Below are 18,380 nucleotides of genomic sequence, written 5' to 3' on the forward strand. Positions count from 1 at the left end.
AGATTACAAGCAAAAACCTGCTCTTCCAACAAGCCAAAAAAGGATTTCCTGTCTGTTTCTATTAACCTCTGAAATCAGCCAGGATATGATGGTTGGGGTTTTTTTCCCCTCAAGTAATTGTTTTGATTTGTTTTTCATTCCTCATCTCTTGTCTCATAGTATTATGTGGAGGTCCAAGTTCCCCTCACAGAACTGGATTCTTGTCAACTTTGCCTATTAAATTATCACTCTTGGTATTTGCAATAATCACAGCTGTTGCATGTTACTTGAGCACATTTCACATCATCCATCCTGGCAGCTTAGGCAATTAGTGCATGAATGTGGTCAATTCAGAGAGGTCCTGTCAGGACAAAGGCTGGGGCTGTGTCACAGACTGCAAACTAGCACACTTAGGATCTTTAAAATTTTAAATATAACCCTCAAAGCCAAGGTATCTTAAAGACAATCCAGATACCCCCTGTAACTAAGTATCCCAGAAACATTTTTAAAATAAATTCTTCTCCTAACTGAGACATGCTATTTTGTCCCTGATCCTTTACATTTGGATTTTACTACTGTAGACCAGTTGTTCAAGTGATTTGTAAATATAGTCCACTAGAACTTAAAAGTAGACTCTTCCCCTTCAGAACTTAAAAGTAGGTGAACCTTGGTGATTATTTTATTCAAATTCTATATTTTGAACTAAGGGAAATAAAAATTGCTCACATTAATAAAACTAGAGGCAGAAGTGAGGCTAAGATTTAGGTCCCTTTATCTAATTAGAAAATCTTTAACACATTTATAAGATGATTTCTTTGTTGCTTTGTATGTCCCTCCCCCACGGTATAACCCCTGTTTTCACTGTATTTGATGTCGGTATAATTTGTGGAGGGGAAGGGGGAAAACAAATCGTTTAAAGAAAACAAACTTTACAACTTTGGTGGGGGGGGGAGGGAGAGGAGGCAGGAGGAGGATGGGAAGGGATAGGAAGGGGAGACAAAGGAGGAGGCTACAATGCTTGATAAGAAATGTACTCATTATCTTGCCCATGTAATTGTAACCCCTCTGTACAGTATTTTCACAATTAAAAAAGAAAGAAAGAAAGAAAATCTTTGCCTCCAAAATACTTCATACTTGCTGGATGCTAGTAAGTCATGCCTATAATCCTAGCTACTCCAGAGGCTGAGATATGAGGATCAAAGTTCAAAGACAGCCCTTGCAGGCAAGTCTGTGAGACTCTTATCTCCACTTAACCATGAAAAGCTGGGAGTAGAGTTATAGCTCAAGTGGTAGAACACCAGTCTTGAGCACAAAAGCTCAGGCTCAACACCCAGGCCTACTAGAGTTCAAATCCCAAGTCTGACCAAAAAAAAACAAAAAACAACAACCCTTCAGACTCTTAGAAAATGTTTCATTTTGTTTGTTTTTTTTTTTAGTCTGTTTTCTACTCAGCAAACTCCCAATAACTAGCACAGTGGGCCTTTCAAGGGTACGATAGGTATTTCCATTGTGTCTATGTTTGGGAGTCATGGAGAGGTCAAGCTCACCATTTGGTTGGGAGAAATTCAGTGTCAGAAGCCTGAATGGTAAAAGGAGAGGCAATATGAGTATGGGCCCCCAGAATGCATACTCAAATGAAAAATGAAAAAATGTCTAGAAGGAGGTAACCCCATAAGTCTAAGCTTCTAGGCTGTTACAATCTGAGTTTTAAGTAAAGGCAGAGATTTAAAGTATCTAGTCAATAAAGCATCTTTACAAGTCATTGCACATGGGTATCTGACTATGAGATTTAGGTGGTCGCTGTGTCTTGTATTGGTTTTTGCATTTTGTTGTTTGTGATATTATTCTTGAAGACCTCTATGCTTATACTCATGCTGATGCCCTTTGACAAATATTCCCATACTCTCATTTTTTCCCAAGAAACAACTGGTACTTCTTACTCTACCACCTCTTTCCCCCAGTGGGCTCTACAATCAGAACTGGCCTAGAACACAGGAGCAGATTCTAAGCAATGTGTTGTCTGCCCCATCCTTTCCTGTCATACTAATACTGTTAAGAGAGACTTCTCACAAACCAAAGCATAGTAAACAATGGTAGCGGGGCACTATAGTAGGGTTGTGGTAGTTAGTGAGGTCTGGGTGACATTCTCATTGCCTTGGGAGGATTTAGAAGACTAAGCTTCATCAGAAATGCTTGCTGGAACCACAGCATGGTTTGCTGAGAAGAGAGGAAAAGAATGATTGTCAGGCTCCTGCTGCAGAGTTTAACAGGTGTTGAGAGTGCACAGCAATTATGTGGGCTGACACAAGGCCTGCAAATCAAATCCAGCCCTCTTCTGTTATGAAAAATGAAGTTTTATTAGAACACAGCCATGCCCTTTTATTAATGATATGTTCATAACTGATTCACCACTTCACAGAGTTGGGTAATAGTCACAAAGATCTTTGGGGACTGCCAAGTAACTGGTTTACTATCTAGCCTCTACAGACAGTATTTGCCAACTCCTGGTCTAGACTTGGCAGAAGCTCATGCCTTTGAGAAACACAGATTTTAATAAGATTTAAAAACTACCTTGTCTTTATTGGGAGAAGGGAGAGATCTGATTTTTCAAAAGGCATTGGGATTTAATTTCCATCAGAAGATCTCATTAGTTCAAATGGAATCATCAGCTACGGTAAAAACAAAACAAAACCTACTGTACCATGTGTAATGCTACCTCATCTGGTAGCAGCAATATAAAAACATTGGTGTTTTGAAAAGTCTCGCACAATGTCATCTATTTCTCTCAATTGACATTTTCAGGTCCTCTTACACGCGCCTCCATGATGTTAAAGATAGGTACTAACTAAATGTGTTTTGGAAGAAAAAATTGTTTTGGAAAACCTCAGCTTGCCTTGAGTCAAATGCTTTGTTATTTAGAAAAGGCTCCACCTCCTAAGGGTTTGAAAACCCTTGCCAATTCCTCTTTCCTTGGGCCGGTTAAATCCTATAACTCCAAACTTCTTGGCTTTCATAAATGGCAGGTCTGATTCATGCATGATTTATAAATTATAGCTAGGCCATTAAGATAGATCTCCCAGCTTTAGGTAGCCCATAATGGTGTTATATATTGTGGTTTTGAATTTCTGAAGAAGTAGTGTGAGTAGTCTTATGGAAGACTTCTTTTTATTTTTCTTCTTTTTTTCTTGCTTTCTCCTTTTGGAGCTTTACCTTTTTTTAAATCTTAACTTCTAACTAGGGAGTAGTCAGGAAATCTCAGTGCTACCTCTCACTCTGTGACAATGGAGTTTTTTTGGTTTTTTGGGGGGTGGGGTCCAGTTGTGGGGCTTGAACTCTGGGCCAGGACGCTGTCCCTCAGCTCTTCAGCTCAAGGCTAGCACTCTACCACTTGAGCCACAGTGCCACTTCCAGCTTTTTATTTTCTTTTTGCTTATGTGGTGCTGAGGAATCAAACCCAGAGCCTCATGCATGCAAGACAAGCACTCTACCACTGAGCCACCTTCCCAGCCCCCAACAATGGATATTTTTACATAAAGGACATTTTCCTGATGTAGACAGATGGGTAGCTGGGTCTTGTGACAAGAAAGAAAGACCTGGAAACCTCACCTGTTACCACTGCCTTATTGGTGATTAATGGAAGACCATGAGGTTTTACAGATGCCATGACTTGGGAGTGATCTTTGTTCTTGGGAGGGCTAAAGCCTGTGTATAAGGCTGTCTTAAGAGAACACTGCATCTAAAGGAGGATTAGATTTTATTGTTTGTGTCACCTCCTGACAGCATCTCTATGGAACCTCCCATAGTCACAGAGACTAGGATTTGAAGGCTGTTTCCAGAAAAGCAAAAGCTAACGTGGAAAAAATCCAAGAGTCTGTTCCATCTGTGAGAATCTGCAGTGGTTCACGGAGAAGGAATAAAGCAATTAAGGCATGTCAGGGTTATGGAGAAGACTGTGTTCCAACCCATGAAATTTTGGTTTGAGGGAAAATGAGGGTGGGTTCTTTGAATTTTTGGAGCTTGAGCTTGAGGGGAAAAAAGAGTTTGAGGGAGAAGAAGAGATTGCTTTCTTCTATCTTCTTTTTCTTTCCTAAGTCTTAGAAAAACTATAAAAATGCAAGTTTCTGACCTATGTGCTCACGCATGTGCACACACACACACATACACACATGCACACATGCGCAAGCCTGGTACTCCTTTTTTTTTCATTATCATGAAAATACCGTACAGGGCAAGGTAATGAGTACATTTCTTATCAAGCATTGTTGCCTCCTCCTTTGTTTCCCCTTCCCATCTCCTTCCTCCGACCCCCTCACCCCTGCTTGCCACACCCCCACCAAAGTTGTAAAGTTCATTTTTCGATATAACATCTTGTACATCTCATAGTTACAATGGATCCTCCTGTATCCCTATTTAAACAATTTGTTTTTTACCTTCCCCTCCACAAAGTATACCAACATCAAATACAGTGAAAACAGGGGTTATACTGTGGGAGGGACTGGTAGTCTTCTTATTTACAGTTTACCATCATCTGCTCACTAATCTAGCTATTGTAGTAAGCATTGTCCAGTGTCTGCAGGGCCTGCTCTGCAGAATCGATTCTCAGACAATTGCTGTTGGCCCATGTAAGTCTATAAGGATACACAGTCATACAGTAGTGATTTTGGTCTTTTCCAACCTTAACCAATTCTGCTTTAAAACAGGAAGCAGCCAGGCACTGATGACTCATGCTTGTAATCCTAGCTACTCAGGGTGTTGAAATCTAAGGATTGTGGTTCAAAGTCTGTCAGACTCTTTATCTCTAATTAACTAGCACAAAGCCCAAAGTAGAGATTTGGCTCAGTGGTAGAGTGCCAATCTTGAGTAAAAAAAGCCAAGTGAGTGCAAGACCCTGAGTTCAGTCCCCAATACTGGCGCCAAGAAAACATAAAAATAAAACGAGAAACATTTAATATAATTTTATTGTTATTATTAAGGAGTTATAATTTCATAAGCCAGGTATGGAGGACAAGAAGCATTTTTTAAGTTAAGAAAAAGTAATTGTGTGCCCCAGTGCCAATGGCTCACACCTGTAATCCTAGCTACTCAGGAGGCTGAGATCTGAGGATCTTGGTTTGAAGCCAGCCTGGGCAGGAAAGTCTGTAAGATTCTTATCTCCAACTAAACATCAAAAAGCCAGAATCTGAGCTTTACCTTCTGTGGTGGAGCACTAGACCTGAGCAAAAAAGTTCAAGGACAGCCCCAAGCCTTGAGTTTAAGCCCCAGGACTGGCAACAAAAAAAAATGTGTATGGGGGACAAGGGGGAAGGGAGGAAGTGTATTTGAACTTAGCTTGCCCCCCCCATTTGAACCAGTAGAAATTTCAAAGAATATAGAAAAGGTTATGGGAGTAGAGGAGGAGTAAACAAGTAAATCAACTTGCCTGGCCTGTTTTTTGTTGTTGTTGTTGTTGTTTTTAAGTACTCAGTAATATGATCATTTGTAATAAATAAGGTAGCACTACACCCTTTGGGAAATTCTAGTACTCTATGTCTTTAATTGTGGCTACTTTGTTCAGGACGTGTAGGCAGCTCCATTCCAGTTAGAGAAACCTGATCAAATTTCCTGCCTTCCTATCTTATTTGTATTCCTGTGAAAAGCCCAACCAGTCGCTTTTAAACCAGTTTGACTGCTGGTTAAAGTTTAATAAGCTAGTAGTGAGAGGCATCCGGAGTAAATTGTCTCTAACACTCTCTGCTGCTCCTGGCCCAGGGTACTAGGCATCTCAGACCCCAGAAGCAGCCAATTTTGTAGTCTTTTCATACACAAAATTGTATTAATATCAACAGGGATACAGATGGATGCACTGTAATAAACGGTAACCACTTGAGAAAAGCCTTTATTGACTCTCCAGTAAATAATGCACATTTTAAAGGATCTAACTATGCATTTACATAATGTGCTATAATTTTTTTATTGTGTCAACTGCTCACACACCCATCCATAAGAGCTGTTTTTCTTCATCAAAAATTTGGATTCATCCCTTTCCTCCTGCATTCCATGAGCATCACGCCAGATTCACAACAGTAGTTTGTCTGCTGTAGGATCGGATCTGGCCATCTCAAAATACATTGAATGAATTTACTGCTTGATTGATTCAACCTCAGTGACGCTTTATGAAATGTAACATTGAAAAGAAAAAAGAAAAAAATCTTAGGTACAGTGAGAATATCCAGTTCAAGAAATTCAAGATCAAGAAAATTAAGATCTGGAGAAGAAAGCAGAAAGTTAGACATGGAAGAAGTCTTAACACTGAGCTTCAATGAGCCCCATTGTCCAGTTGAAAAGGAATAACAGGTTTTCCAGAAAAATGACATATATTGAATAAGAATGAACAAGCCTTTATGATGTCTATAACACAATTATTTTCTCCTTGAAGAAACTAAAGCTCAGGTTCTTGAATGATTAGCATGAAGTTCCATAGTGAACTGCTGGCTGAATCAGAAACTCCCCAGCAAGAAAAAGGATGACCCTATAAATGCAGATTCAGCAGTTGCCTAATTTGACACTACAAGCTTAGATGATTTCCTGGAATTAATTAAAAATTAATTGAGCCTAATAAATCAGTCATTATAGAAATACTTCCTTATAGTACCATATAGTCTGGGGTTTTATTGAACTATGTTGTAAGGAAAAAGTGAACAGCAAGTATTAGTAAAAAAAACTTTTTTAAAAAGAAAGTGTAAATTCAAATTGTTAATAATTTCCTGGTCAGCCTTCTGTTTGTTCCAATTGTGTTTTCTCCCTTTGGTAAAAGATGAGGAATTTGTCACCACTATTCTTTATTTAACTCTCAGTCATCACTTTCTCTGAGCATCTGAGGCAATACCACTTCCTCCTCAAGACCAGACCATCAGTGCTTTTGACAATGAGGTGCCACCCTTTGTACTGCACATGAATCAAAAACTTTTGATTTTTGTCATTTTGTTAAAACTTTGTCATTTTGTTAAAGCTCAGTACATTCCCAGCCTACGTGGAGAAACCTAACTACTACATTCAAGGTTTTATATTAAGGTTTCTGGCTACCAATGAGGATGCCTGTATCCTATTAGATGAAAAAAAAAATCTCTTTAGTTTTTTAAATGCCAGCAGCACCATTTCCAGAGTAAGCACTGGCCATTTTACTTTTTTAGCTTCTGGGTTTTAACTCAAAGACAATAATGGATTCCAAAATGTATTATTCATCATATGCAGTCTTAACATTTATCCATTTTTCTACAAGTTCCCTGACTCTTTAACAGGTAGAAAAACCAAGTTTTTCTTCACCATGTTTATGGTTACCTTCTTAATTTCTGTACCACTCATTTATTCAATCATTTATTGTGCAGTATTTATTGAGTAGCAGAAAGTTCTGGGTATATGGCCACAAACAATTCAGTGGATATAAAAGCTGTTTACTGATAAGGGAATGACCGAGAGAAGGGTCAGGTAACAAAAAATTCTGATTTTAAGTCCGTGCTCGTCAATTAATAGGCAAGTACTCTTTAACAGCCTTAGCTATGCATGTGGGATAGTGGTAAAAGAGATAGCCTGTCATACTTTGAATTCTCTTCAGCACTGTGAGTCAGTCATTCTTGTATTTGGAAAGTGTTATTCTCCAAAAATGTGGCCATTCCTGTATTTTTCTTAGTAGAAAAACTTTCAGTTTAAAGAATTAAACTAAAAACAAAGATAAGGAAAGATTCATACACTTATCTCCCCTAAATTGAGAAAGTTTTGTCTGGCTATTGTTAAAAAATGCAAATTAGAATCATGGTGTGGCTTGGTTTGAGTGCTTCATTCCTGGACATGGGCTGTATTTATCCCCAGACTTTCTATTGTCTTTCCAATTCATGGACAGAAATTATCTTAGATCCTGGCACTGTTGGCTCATGTCTGTAATCTTAGCAGCTCAGGAGGCTGAGATCTAAAGGTGGCAATTCAAAGCCAACCCAGGCAGGAATGACCATGAGACTCCTATCTCCAATTAACCACCCAGAAAAAGCCAGAAATGGAGGTGGAACTCAAGCGGAGCACTAGTCTTCAGCAAACACACTCAGGGACATTGCCCTGAGCTAAAGTTCCAGGACCAACACACACACAAAATTATTAGAAAAATTATTGTGCCATCTCATACAAGTTTTTAATATAATTTTATTATTATTAAGGTGTTATATGAAGGGTTGCCATTTTATAAGTGCAGTAATGAGTACATTTCTTCTCTTGAACAATGGAACCCCTTCATTCGTGTTCCCCCAGTTGCCCCTTCCCACCCTGGTTCAAGTAACACAGGTCATTTTCCAGATAGTATATACTGAATAGCATGATCATATATGCTTTTGAATCTGATGTCATCTTTTTGTACAAATTATATTTATCAGGGATCAGGTGCAATAGTCTTTTATCGGGTTTTGAGGACAGAGGACTGACCTTTTCTCGGGGGTCACTGCCTACACAATTCATGGATTCCTCTGCTCTGACATTTATACATTTCTGAACTTGGCTTTGAAATGGCAAGCCAATTTAAAAAAATAAAAAAGGAGTGCAACATAAACCTTCATGTAAAGTGAAGCCCCCAAATTGTATGGGTTCATTAAGTGATCATTTACTACACACTTCAAAAAAATTCATCCGGAATTAGTCTCTAGAAATTTCCTTGAAAGGGGTATAAGAGCCTTAACAATGAATTATTGTCTGTGGATAGCTCTCAATGAAAGGGAATCCATATGTGCAAACTAGAATTTGTCAAATGTAATGTCAGTTAAATCAGGTCTAATCTACCAAATACATTTTTTATTGCTTGCTTCATTAAAAAGGCTCTTAAAGTAATGAATAATCTTCATCTTCACCAAGTATTATTCATGCCTTTATAACTCATGCCCACTGAAAATAGAAAGACAGCTTGAAACTCTACCCTAATCTAACCTCCATGTTTGTCTTAGATCCTATAGAAAGAGAATACATCAGACCTATCCAGTGTTAAATTCAGTCACATGAGCCATGCCCTGAATTGGGCCGGGAGAAGTTAAAAAGGAGGCTGAATATAGTTCAGCTGGACAAACAGGTCTTTCTCTCCGTAATCCTTGTCTTTTCTTTTCCTACAGCAAGTCCACACGCGACACCATCGACTCTCCATTTTCCAACATCACCCATTATCCAGCAGCCTGGGCCTTATTTCTCGCACCCAGCCATCCGCTACCACCCTCAGGAGACGCTGAAAGAGTTTGTCCAACTTGTCTGCCCTGATGCTGGTCAGCAGGCTGGACAGGTGGGGTTCCTCAATGTAAGGAAACCTCTTTATTTTTTAAAAAATTTCTTTAAAATCCTAACCGAATGTAAAAATAACAAGAGGAGACCTTATGACCATGTGACATTGTGCTCTAATGTCGTGCTGACTGACTGCAGGCAAATGTCATATTTATTCTAGATTGTGGGAAAGTTAACTTGCTCTAAGAATGATTGGCTGGAGTTTCAAAACAGTGTTTGTGTTAAGTTTTCAACTGTCAAGTTTATGGATATAAATCATCTTGAGGGTGAACCATATAACCTTAGTTTTGTGGGCTGATAATTCTGCCTCCTGCATTCTAACCCCAGGACTCAAACAGTTAACAAAATAGAAAGACTAAATGATTTTAAATAATGGTTTGGGGTGGTGACAAGAGGTAGGGGGCAGAGGAGGACAGATGTTTCAGATCAACCGAGTTGATATATTTTTTTAAGTACAGTCTTCTAACACTTTAGATCAAGTTGACCAGTACTTGAACTCAAGATGCTAGAAGCATAGTTTATTATGGTTTATTATTTCTGCAAGTAGTTATCTTTTCCACTTATCTTTGCATAAAACTCAACCATATTCAGTAACTTCAAATGATTGTTTTCTTTCTTTTCCTCAAACCAAATAATCACAATTTGAAAAAGCATCCCAAATGTAAAAGTGATTTTTCAAAATCACAAGTTTTATTACAAATGTAGAACTAGATGTATACACTGGATAGCCACATCTCAAGGTCAATAATAATAATAATAAATAACCATCAACATAAAGCCAAATTTGGTTTTCCCTTTCTTGTAATAACTGTGCATGAAACCACAGATTAGCCATAATTTTTGTTGCCCAGTTTGGGATATTATGTCACACTTTCTTATCACTGGCTTCTTCCTCTGCAGAAATACCTGATTCTGCATATCTGAGCCAGAACAGGCAGCTTTGACTAATGGCTGGTGATATGTTAGCAGATACATTTCTGTCTAGACAACAAATCAATATGGTGCCTTTTTTTTCCTAGTGTGCTTGTGTATTCATTTGCTTGGCTTATTCTAAAGCATTCACTTACAGACTTTTAGCCTACTCAGAAATAGCACACGGGCAAGTTTGCTGGCAGGAACTCACAGCATTCTGATTGTCAGACAAGATAGTCTTTGAGGAACAATGCTAAATATATCAGTGAATGCTGAGGGCAGAGCAAGACTACCTCTGCAGAATCATTAGGCTTATGCCTAAAGTCTGGGGCCCCAGAATCTCGTTTAGCAGAATTTTGATTTAGGATCCAGCTTACGTATGAGCTGTTTCTGTGAACAGTGTGTCACTGGAGTCTGGACATGCAGTCAGAAGGGCCATTTTGGAAACCATGATATCACGTGAACTCATCACCCAAGTCAAGCATCTGCCTTCCAAACACCGAATTTTTTTTTCATTTAATAGTTTTGACATCATCCTATATACCTGTGGGAAGTTCCTGGTTTTTGTATTTTGATCAAAATTTTATCGAGCTTGAGACAGGTCTCTTCATGGAGACCATTTTGGAAATTTTGAAAATAAAACATCTTAATCAGCTGGCATTTGGTTGTCTTAAAAAAATCAAGTGACCAAATAAATCTGATTCTTGTGGCATATGTTCACCAAATTAGGTCAAAATTAAAAGTGATCTCTTTACCTAGCAGAATTATGAAATTAGCTAAATTCTAAAGTTTCAATGCCTGGTGGTATATAGTATGTGAAAAAAATATTTAGGTTCACTGAACACATTTTTTAAATGTCATATAAGGTTGAGTTTGAAAAATATATATATCAAATGTATATTTAGGAAACTATCTTAATTGTATAAATGTACATCGCTGAATAATACCTTTGTTCATAAACACTTAAATTTAAAATATTTAATAATTATGATAATGAAAATAGCAATTAACACAGAACCAGGACATATCTGGCAAAAGGTTACTTGGGTGACAATTCCAGAGTGAAGATGGACAAGTCATTTTATGGAGACAAATGTGAAAGAGGGCAATATAGTTTAGGATTCAGTGATTGTAGGCTCCTGAGCCCATCTGATGGGCTTATGAAAGAATTTAATCAGTAAAGAAACATCGCAATTTACATAGCAGGTGCCTAATGCATCTTTCGTTTTCAGAAGCAGCTAATGACTGATGTCTTCTTTCTTCTTTCTCTTGTGTGTGTTTTGTTTCTTCCCCTCATTCTCACAGCCCAACGGGAGCAGTCAAGGCAAGGTGCACAACCCATTCCTTCCCACCCCAATGTTGCCCCCACCACCACCACCACCAATGGCCAGGCCTGTACCTCTGCCGGTGCCAGACACAAAGCCTCCAACCACATCAACAGAAGGAGGGGCAGCCTCCCCCACCTCACCAAGTAAGTATGGCTGAGACAAGGTGCTGGTCACTTATGGAGCTCTGTGCACTTGAATATACACCTAAGATTTGTCCCTCACTGAATAGCCTCTGGCAACACACACACACACATACACACACACACACACACACACACACACACACACACACACGATGGTTGAAGTATGAATTTCCTAGCCCAAGCCAGAATCAAGGTAAACACTCCCACTCCTAGCCACTGTAACTACACCATATGTAGAAATAGCTGATAGTGTGGAAATGATTGTATAACTGCATGCCCAAGTCTAAGATTAGCCAGGAACCAGTGGCTTATGTAGTCCTAACTACTTAGGAGGCTGAGAATTGCAGTTCCAAGCCAGTCCAAGCAGGAACGTCTGTGAGTCTTATCTCCAATTAACCACCAAAAAGCCGTAAGTGGAACTATAACTCAAGTGGTAGAGCACTAGCCTTGAGTGAAAAAGCTAAGGGACAGTGCCGAAGCCCTGTGTTCAAGCTCCAGTACCAAACAAAAAGAAAAAAAAAGAACTACAAATTAATATGTTTTATGTGTTATTTGAGTAGCTTTGAATGTTATCCCCATGATCATCAAAGAACATCTACTTGAGCAAATTATTAGCAAAATTTTCTGAATTTTTTTTTTATGTAGCCATGCCTTCCAGGAACTTGTAGTCCAAGAAAAAAATATACTTGAGGGGATATAAAAGTTATATACCTCACACATCCAATAGGGAAAAAGTGTTTAGATCTAAGTTGTTGACTCAAAGGTGCGTGTGTTGATCACTGCCAGTGGCAAGGAGAGCCTGGCAGGCTAGAGTAGTTGCCCTGGCAGTTGCATAGCTGGGAAAAGGAAAATGAGGGCAGATTTGCATGGAAAGAGAGAAGAACTCTTGGCTCTTCTCTGAATAGTCTTGGAATATTTCATCAGAAAATATACAATTTCAAAACCTTTCTAGATAAAGGGGATGATTACTTGATGAACTAGAGAATAAACAATTCTCTAGATAGTCCTGATATCTTAAAGATGGCTAGGACTAGAAATAGCTTAAACACACAAATGTGGCTTTCATTAATGCCTAGAATAATGACAGGAAGAGTGGTGGCTGCAGTTCCCAGGTGATGGATGTTCTAGCTGTGATAGATAGTGTGATGAACACCTTTCCCTAATTGCTTTAAAGATGGGTTGACGTGTATGAAAGAATAGGAACTGTGACATGGTCCCAAGCAGAGCCTAACGGGGTCTCCTCTCAGAGGGATCAGGATAAGTGTTAAGGTCAAGAACTTGAACAGCAGAAATAGGAAGAGAGAGGAACGACATAGCATTAGGATTAGGCAACTACTTAGATAACTATGAAGAATGAAGATTTCTGGCCTCTCAGCTTTCTCACATTGGATATTAGAATCATAATACTACTGCATTAGGAGAAAAGACCTAGGAAAGAGGAAAGATAAATCTCTGTTCAGATCGTGTTCATTGAATGTGATTCTGAGAAAGCTCCTGAATCCAAAATGCCCAAAATTTCTCATGGACATGCATCTATCTAAGATTTGTGTCTATGAATGTGTGCAGAAGTGGATGACATTGTATGAGAATTTAGTACCTTTAACAACAACCAAAAAAAAAAGGGGTTAGGGAAAAACCTGCCTGTCAGTAAAAGGAAACTCAGTTCAGCACTTGTCAACAGGAAAAAATCCCCAGTATCACCCAGGTGTGGTAGTACATAGGCATCCAACATTCACAACACTTGGGAGGCAGAAGCAAAAGTATCAAAAGTTTGAGGCCAGCCGGGGTTACATAGCAAGCGCAAGGGCAGTCTGGGCTACACAGAGGGACACCATCTTTAAAAAAAAAAAAATAAGAAAGACATGAGTGTCCAATGACAAGCTGAGCTTGACTTGTGGATCATGGAAGCTCCACTAAGATAAACGGTTTCAGAGAAGAGGCTCAGTTGGTTTCCTTTTAGTGTGGATCTGCTAACAAGTCAAAGAAACAAAGTAGTTACCGACTCTACATATCAGCTATCTGCTTTCACATCTCTGCAACCACATTCTTATTGTGCCCTATACTCCATCAGGATACCATCTTCTTGTTCCTCTTCCTGCTGAATGTATGCAGGACACTGCCAGAACCCTTTAAAGGGTATAGTAATAGCCACATTACTACCAGTGTCTCATGCTTTGTAGTAAGCTGGCCAGTAATGAAGATGAAACTCTGAGAAGTGAAAATAGCATGGTATGGTTATTACATCTAAAGAATGGAACAGAGGGGTCTCAAATGCCCAGCTTTCCAGCCTGCTAGCCATGTATGTCTTTCTCTGAAGCGGTTTCTTCATCTGTAATATGTAGATGATAATACCTACCTGACAGGACTCGAGGAAATCAGTCCCCAATTAGCAGCCCCACCAAATACATTGGAGCATTGTATTATCTGCCCAAATGCCTGCCCTAAATTGTGTGTAGATTTGGCAGAAGTGACTCCACTACTAAATCAAGTTTATGCCTTTGGTCCGTAGTCCACTCCATGGACTGAAGCAAATGCCCTGTACAGGAAGATCCCTGCTTTGTTAAATTATTATTGTTATTGTTATTATTATTATTATTATTATTATTATTATTATTATTATTATTATCTTTAGTTGTACAAAGAAGTTGCCATTCAACAAAGCAGTTTATGAATCCAGTGCATCTTGGTCAATGTCACCCCTTTTAACATTCTCACCCATTCCCTCTCAACCCACCCCTTCCCTTGCTTTCCTTATTTTTGTAGAATATGCACTGCATTTTTTTTACTACATTCCCCCCCATACACACCTTCTTCTTTTCACTCATCTGCCCCCTCCCCTTGACCCCTCCCTCACCCCTTTCAAGTTCTGGAGCATTTTGTCAGCACACTGAGAAGAAAGCAGGAGTAGCTCTTGGCAAAACTAGCTTATGTTAACTAGAGTAGTGATTAAAGATTTGAGGAGAAAAGGAGACCATCAGAAGAGATGAAATAGGCTTGATATGGGTAATTTGATGTCTACTGTTTGGATCATAGGGTGCCAGGAACATAGACAATAGAGAATCTTCTACTGATGGAAGAGAAAAGGTTTTTGTCATCCTAAATATTGGCCATGTGGGTAGGCTTTTCAAGAAAGAATATGCTGGATTCACAGTGATACATTGCTTTCCAGAAACATACTGCTTATTACATTTTCTGCTAAGAGGACAGTGATAGGCTGGGGATGCTATGATTTGTAGCATTAGAGAAGCTTTTCAAATTAAAAATCTCAAAGCATACCGGTCTATGTTGGGAGGAGATTTAAGTCCCCTACTCCTCCATGCCCCAACTTCTGAACCAGTTGATAAATAAAAATATAAGACAAACCAGGTGTCAGCTCCCTTATCCACTAGCAGGAATAAAAGCCCAGGCTCCCAGATCGCCTGTTAGGAGGAAGTGGGGAGACAGCTGTGCTGTTCTGTGCTGTGCTATGTGCTGTGCTGTGCTGTGCTGTGCTGTGCTATGTGCTGTGCTGTGCTGTGCTGTGCTGTGCTGTGCTGTGCTGTGCTGTGCTGTGCTATGTGCTGTGCTGTGCTGTGCTGTGCTGTGCTGTGTGAGACAAAAGTCCAAGGCAACATTTTTAATATTCCCTTATAATGAAATGCAAATGGTTGTCAGCCTAGAGCAGACTATGTGTTTTTTAACTAAATCAGTTGCCTCTGGCACTAATACTAAACTTTGCAGCTGTGGCCAGAAACACGGGTATAATGCAAATGATGGGGGGAGATCTATAAAATAAATACATTTTAATAGGAAAAATCCTACCCCATGCCCTGAAAGTATGAGGAAGTGGAAGTGGGGAGGGAGTTGAACAACTTTCATGTTGTTGATGTGTTCAGAGACAGAATGGTCTCTGTAGACAGGGTATAGTGATAAACTTGACGTTCAAGTGAGAGAAATTCCCATGGGCCTGTTCCCTTCTCATTGACTGCCTTTATGGGTTCCCATCTCTAGAGAAAAAAAAGCCCTTCCTTCTTCCATCCTTCCGTCCTTCTTCCTTCCTTCCTTCCCTTTTCCTCTCTTCCTTTCCTTTTCATCCCTCCCTTTCTTCTTCCCTCTCTTCTTTCCTCCTTTCTCATCTCCCTCCCTCTTTTTTTTCCTTCACTTCCTTTCATTTCCTTTCTTCCCCTCCCCATCCTCACTTCCTTTCTTCTGCACTCATTTATTGAGCATCAGCTATGTGCCAAGCCCACTTCCAGGTTTTAACAGAAAAAATTAAAATCCTGACCTAGAGAGGCAAGAGGTAAGCCAATCAGAGCAGTAAGTGTGAAGAATAAGGAAAGCAAAGCATAATAGGAGGAGGGAGAACTTGTGGTCAGCCTAGTGAGAAGGAGAAGTTAGAGCAGGTCGTGGAGAGTGGGAGGGGGTAGAGGCAGAGGCTGGCGAGTGGAGGAGCAATTAGTACTGAGGCAGCCTGGCTGGCAGTTTGAGAAAAGTGAGAGGATGGAAGGTAGTAGGAGGTGCCATCAGGGGAGGTGTTGAGGATGTGATTGGCAGTGTTCATACCGAAGGACTTTCTAGGCCAGTGTAAGGACTTCCATGGCCTCCGCATGAGACCAAGAACAGAAGATTCAGGCTATCTAGCTTTGAACAGCAACATTGGCAGGCCCTGTTGAAAGTAGACTGCCAAGGGCAACCTTGAAAGCTGGGAGAGAAGTTATGAAGCTGTTCTGTTCAATAAATATAATGTGTCTGCTACCTGCCACACACCGTTTCAAGCCTGAGAATTACAAAAGTGGAAGAAAAAAAAACTGCCCTGGTGCAGCTTGTACTCTATCAGAAGGGGACAAGTGACAATCAAAATATAAGTACATTAAGAAGTGAGGGACCTGCAGGTACAATGTAGAAAGCTGAACTGAGCGGAGGGGGAGAGGGGAGTGGCAAATGGGAACTATCACCATCACCCAGGCAAGAATCTGAAGGCAAGGGCAGTGGGGTGGTGAGAAAGAGACAGGATCCAGATACTTTTGGAAGGCAGAGCTAACAAAAGTTGTCGATGTCTTTGATATGGGTTGAAAAAAGAGGAGATAAATCAATGGTGACTACCTAGGTTTTTGACCTGAGCATCTGGAAGGATGGAGTTGCCATTGACTGAGCTCAGGAATGGACAGGATACTTTGTTCCGTGTTCAAGATGGAGAGCAAAAGCCTGCTTTAATCCACTTCTGTTTGAGTTGCCTGCGGAAGTGATCTGCCAAGGTGCGAGGTTGTGAGCTTTTCTGCAGGCATCCTTTCATTCATTGGGAAGGTTTTCCTTTTCTTTTTTTCTCTCTCTTCTTTTCTTTCTTTTTCTCTCTCTTCTTTTCTTTCTTTCTCTCTTTCCTTCTTTTCTTGCTTTCTCTCTTTCTTTCTCTCTTTCTTTCTTTCTTTCTTTCTTTCTTTCTTTCTTTCTTTCTTTCTTTTTGTCAATTGTGGGGCTTGAACTCTGGGCCTGGGTGCTGTCCCTCAGTTCTTCAGCTCTAGGTGAGCGCTCTACCACTTGAGCCACAGCACCACTTCTAGTTTTCTGAGTGGTTTATTGGAGATAAGTCTAGTGGTCTCTCCTGCCCAAACTGGCTTTGAACTGCAATCCTCAGATCTCAGCCTCCTGAGTAGCTAAGATTACAGGCTTGAGCCACCAACACCTGGCCAGGATTTCCTTTTCAAACATGGAATTTTTCCTAACAGTCTTGAGTACAACAACTCAAGGATGGGGGAAAAAATCTTTCATTATGTTTGGATCTATTTGTGGCATAGTAATTCAAAGTACACTGTTTGTTGTGTTACCGTAAGATCCAATTTTTGTGTAGTCAGTTGGGACCAAGAATGTACTATAAAAATAGACTTTTCTATATTATTTCTTTTTCTGAAGTGGAGATTGGCATTGTAGCAAAGAACTATAATGAAAAAAATACTTATGAATTATGATGGAAGATAAAGCATGCAAATTTTCTTTTTTAAAACCTTAATTTGAAAATGCATAAGAGGTCCATAAACAATCTTCCTTATGCCTTCCTAGCTATGAACTTTTGATTCTTTTAAAACTAGGATGCCACTAAAATGGAAGCCTATAATAACAAACTACCATCAGGATTTGTTTTTTTATCTCTCCAATGAATCTTAAGTGTGAATGGAATATGAACCTGTTCACCAAGACCATACATAACAGTAATCTGTGACTGAGAAATTTTCCAGGATAACTATTAATGTATGTTGGATACGTTTTGGTTAGCAAAGCTCTTCACAGATCTTCTTCTAAGTCTGACTGTGAGGTTGGAATTTTATAACAAGGAAACTGAGAAAGGAAAGTGCAAGTTACTTTCCCCGTGGTTTATGGTGGGGACTCAAAGACTGACTTCCCTCTTGTTCCAGCCACGTGCTGGTCCTGGACAAATTAGGAAGTTGTGTGAGCACATGTCTGCCTGCTCAGCCTGAAACAAAGAAGTATTAAGCTCTTACTAACATGCTAGACACTACTAAGACTGTATATGCTTCATGCTGGTGGCTCACACCTGTAAATCCTAGCTACTCAGGAGGCTATGATCTGAAGATCACAATTTGAAGCCAGCCTGGACAGAAAATGCTGTGAGACACTTATCTCCAATTGACCATCAAAAACCCGATGATGGAGGTGTGGCTGTAATGGTAACGTGCCAGTCTTATGTAGAAAAGAGCCAAGCAAAAGTTCAAGACCTTGAGTTCAAACCTAAGTAGTGGCAGCA

At 39.7% G+C, this 18,380-nt stretch overlaps 1 protein-coding gene across 5 annotated transcripts in view; it reads left to right on the plus strand.

The window, feature by feature from the left end:
- Positions 1-18,380, plus strand: part of Nfia (nuclear factor I A) — a 379,923-nt gene that overhangs the window by 309,733 nt on the left and 51,810 nt on the right. For 4 of the 5 annotated variants that reach the window (XM_069987173.1, XM_069987171.1, XM_069987175.1 and 1 more), the window contains 2 exons: positions 9,099-9,277; positions 11,479-11,644. In XM_069987173.1, the coding sequence (XP_069843274.1) occupies positions 9,099-9,277; positions 11,479-11,644 (345 nt within the window). The remainder of the gene's footprint in view (positions 1-9,098; positions 9,278-11,478; positions 11,645-18,380) is intronic. The other variant, XM_069987172.1, reaches the window with a different exon arrangement.

This window comes from Dipodomys merriami, unplaced genomic scaffold (genome assembly GCF_024711535.1).
Source record: "Dipodomys merriami isolate MVZ:Mamm:240054 unplaced genomic scaffold, mDipMer1.0.p SCAF_34, whole genome shotgun sequence".
NCBI lineage: Eukaryota > Metazoa > Chordata > Mammalia > Rodentia > Heteromyidae > Dipodomys > Dipodomys merriami.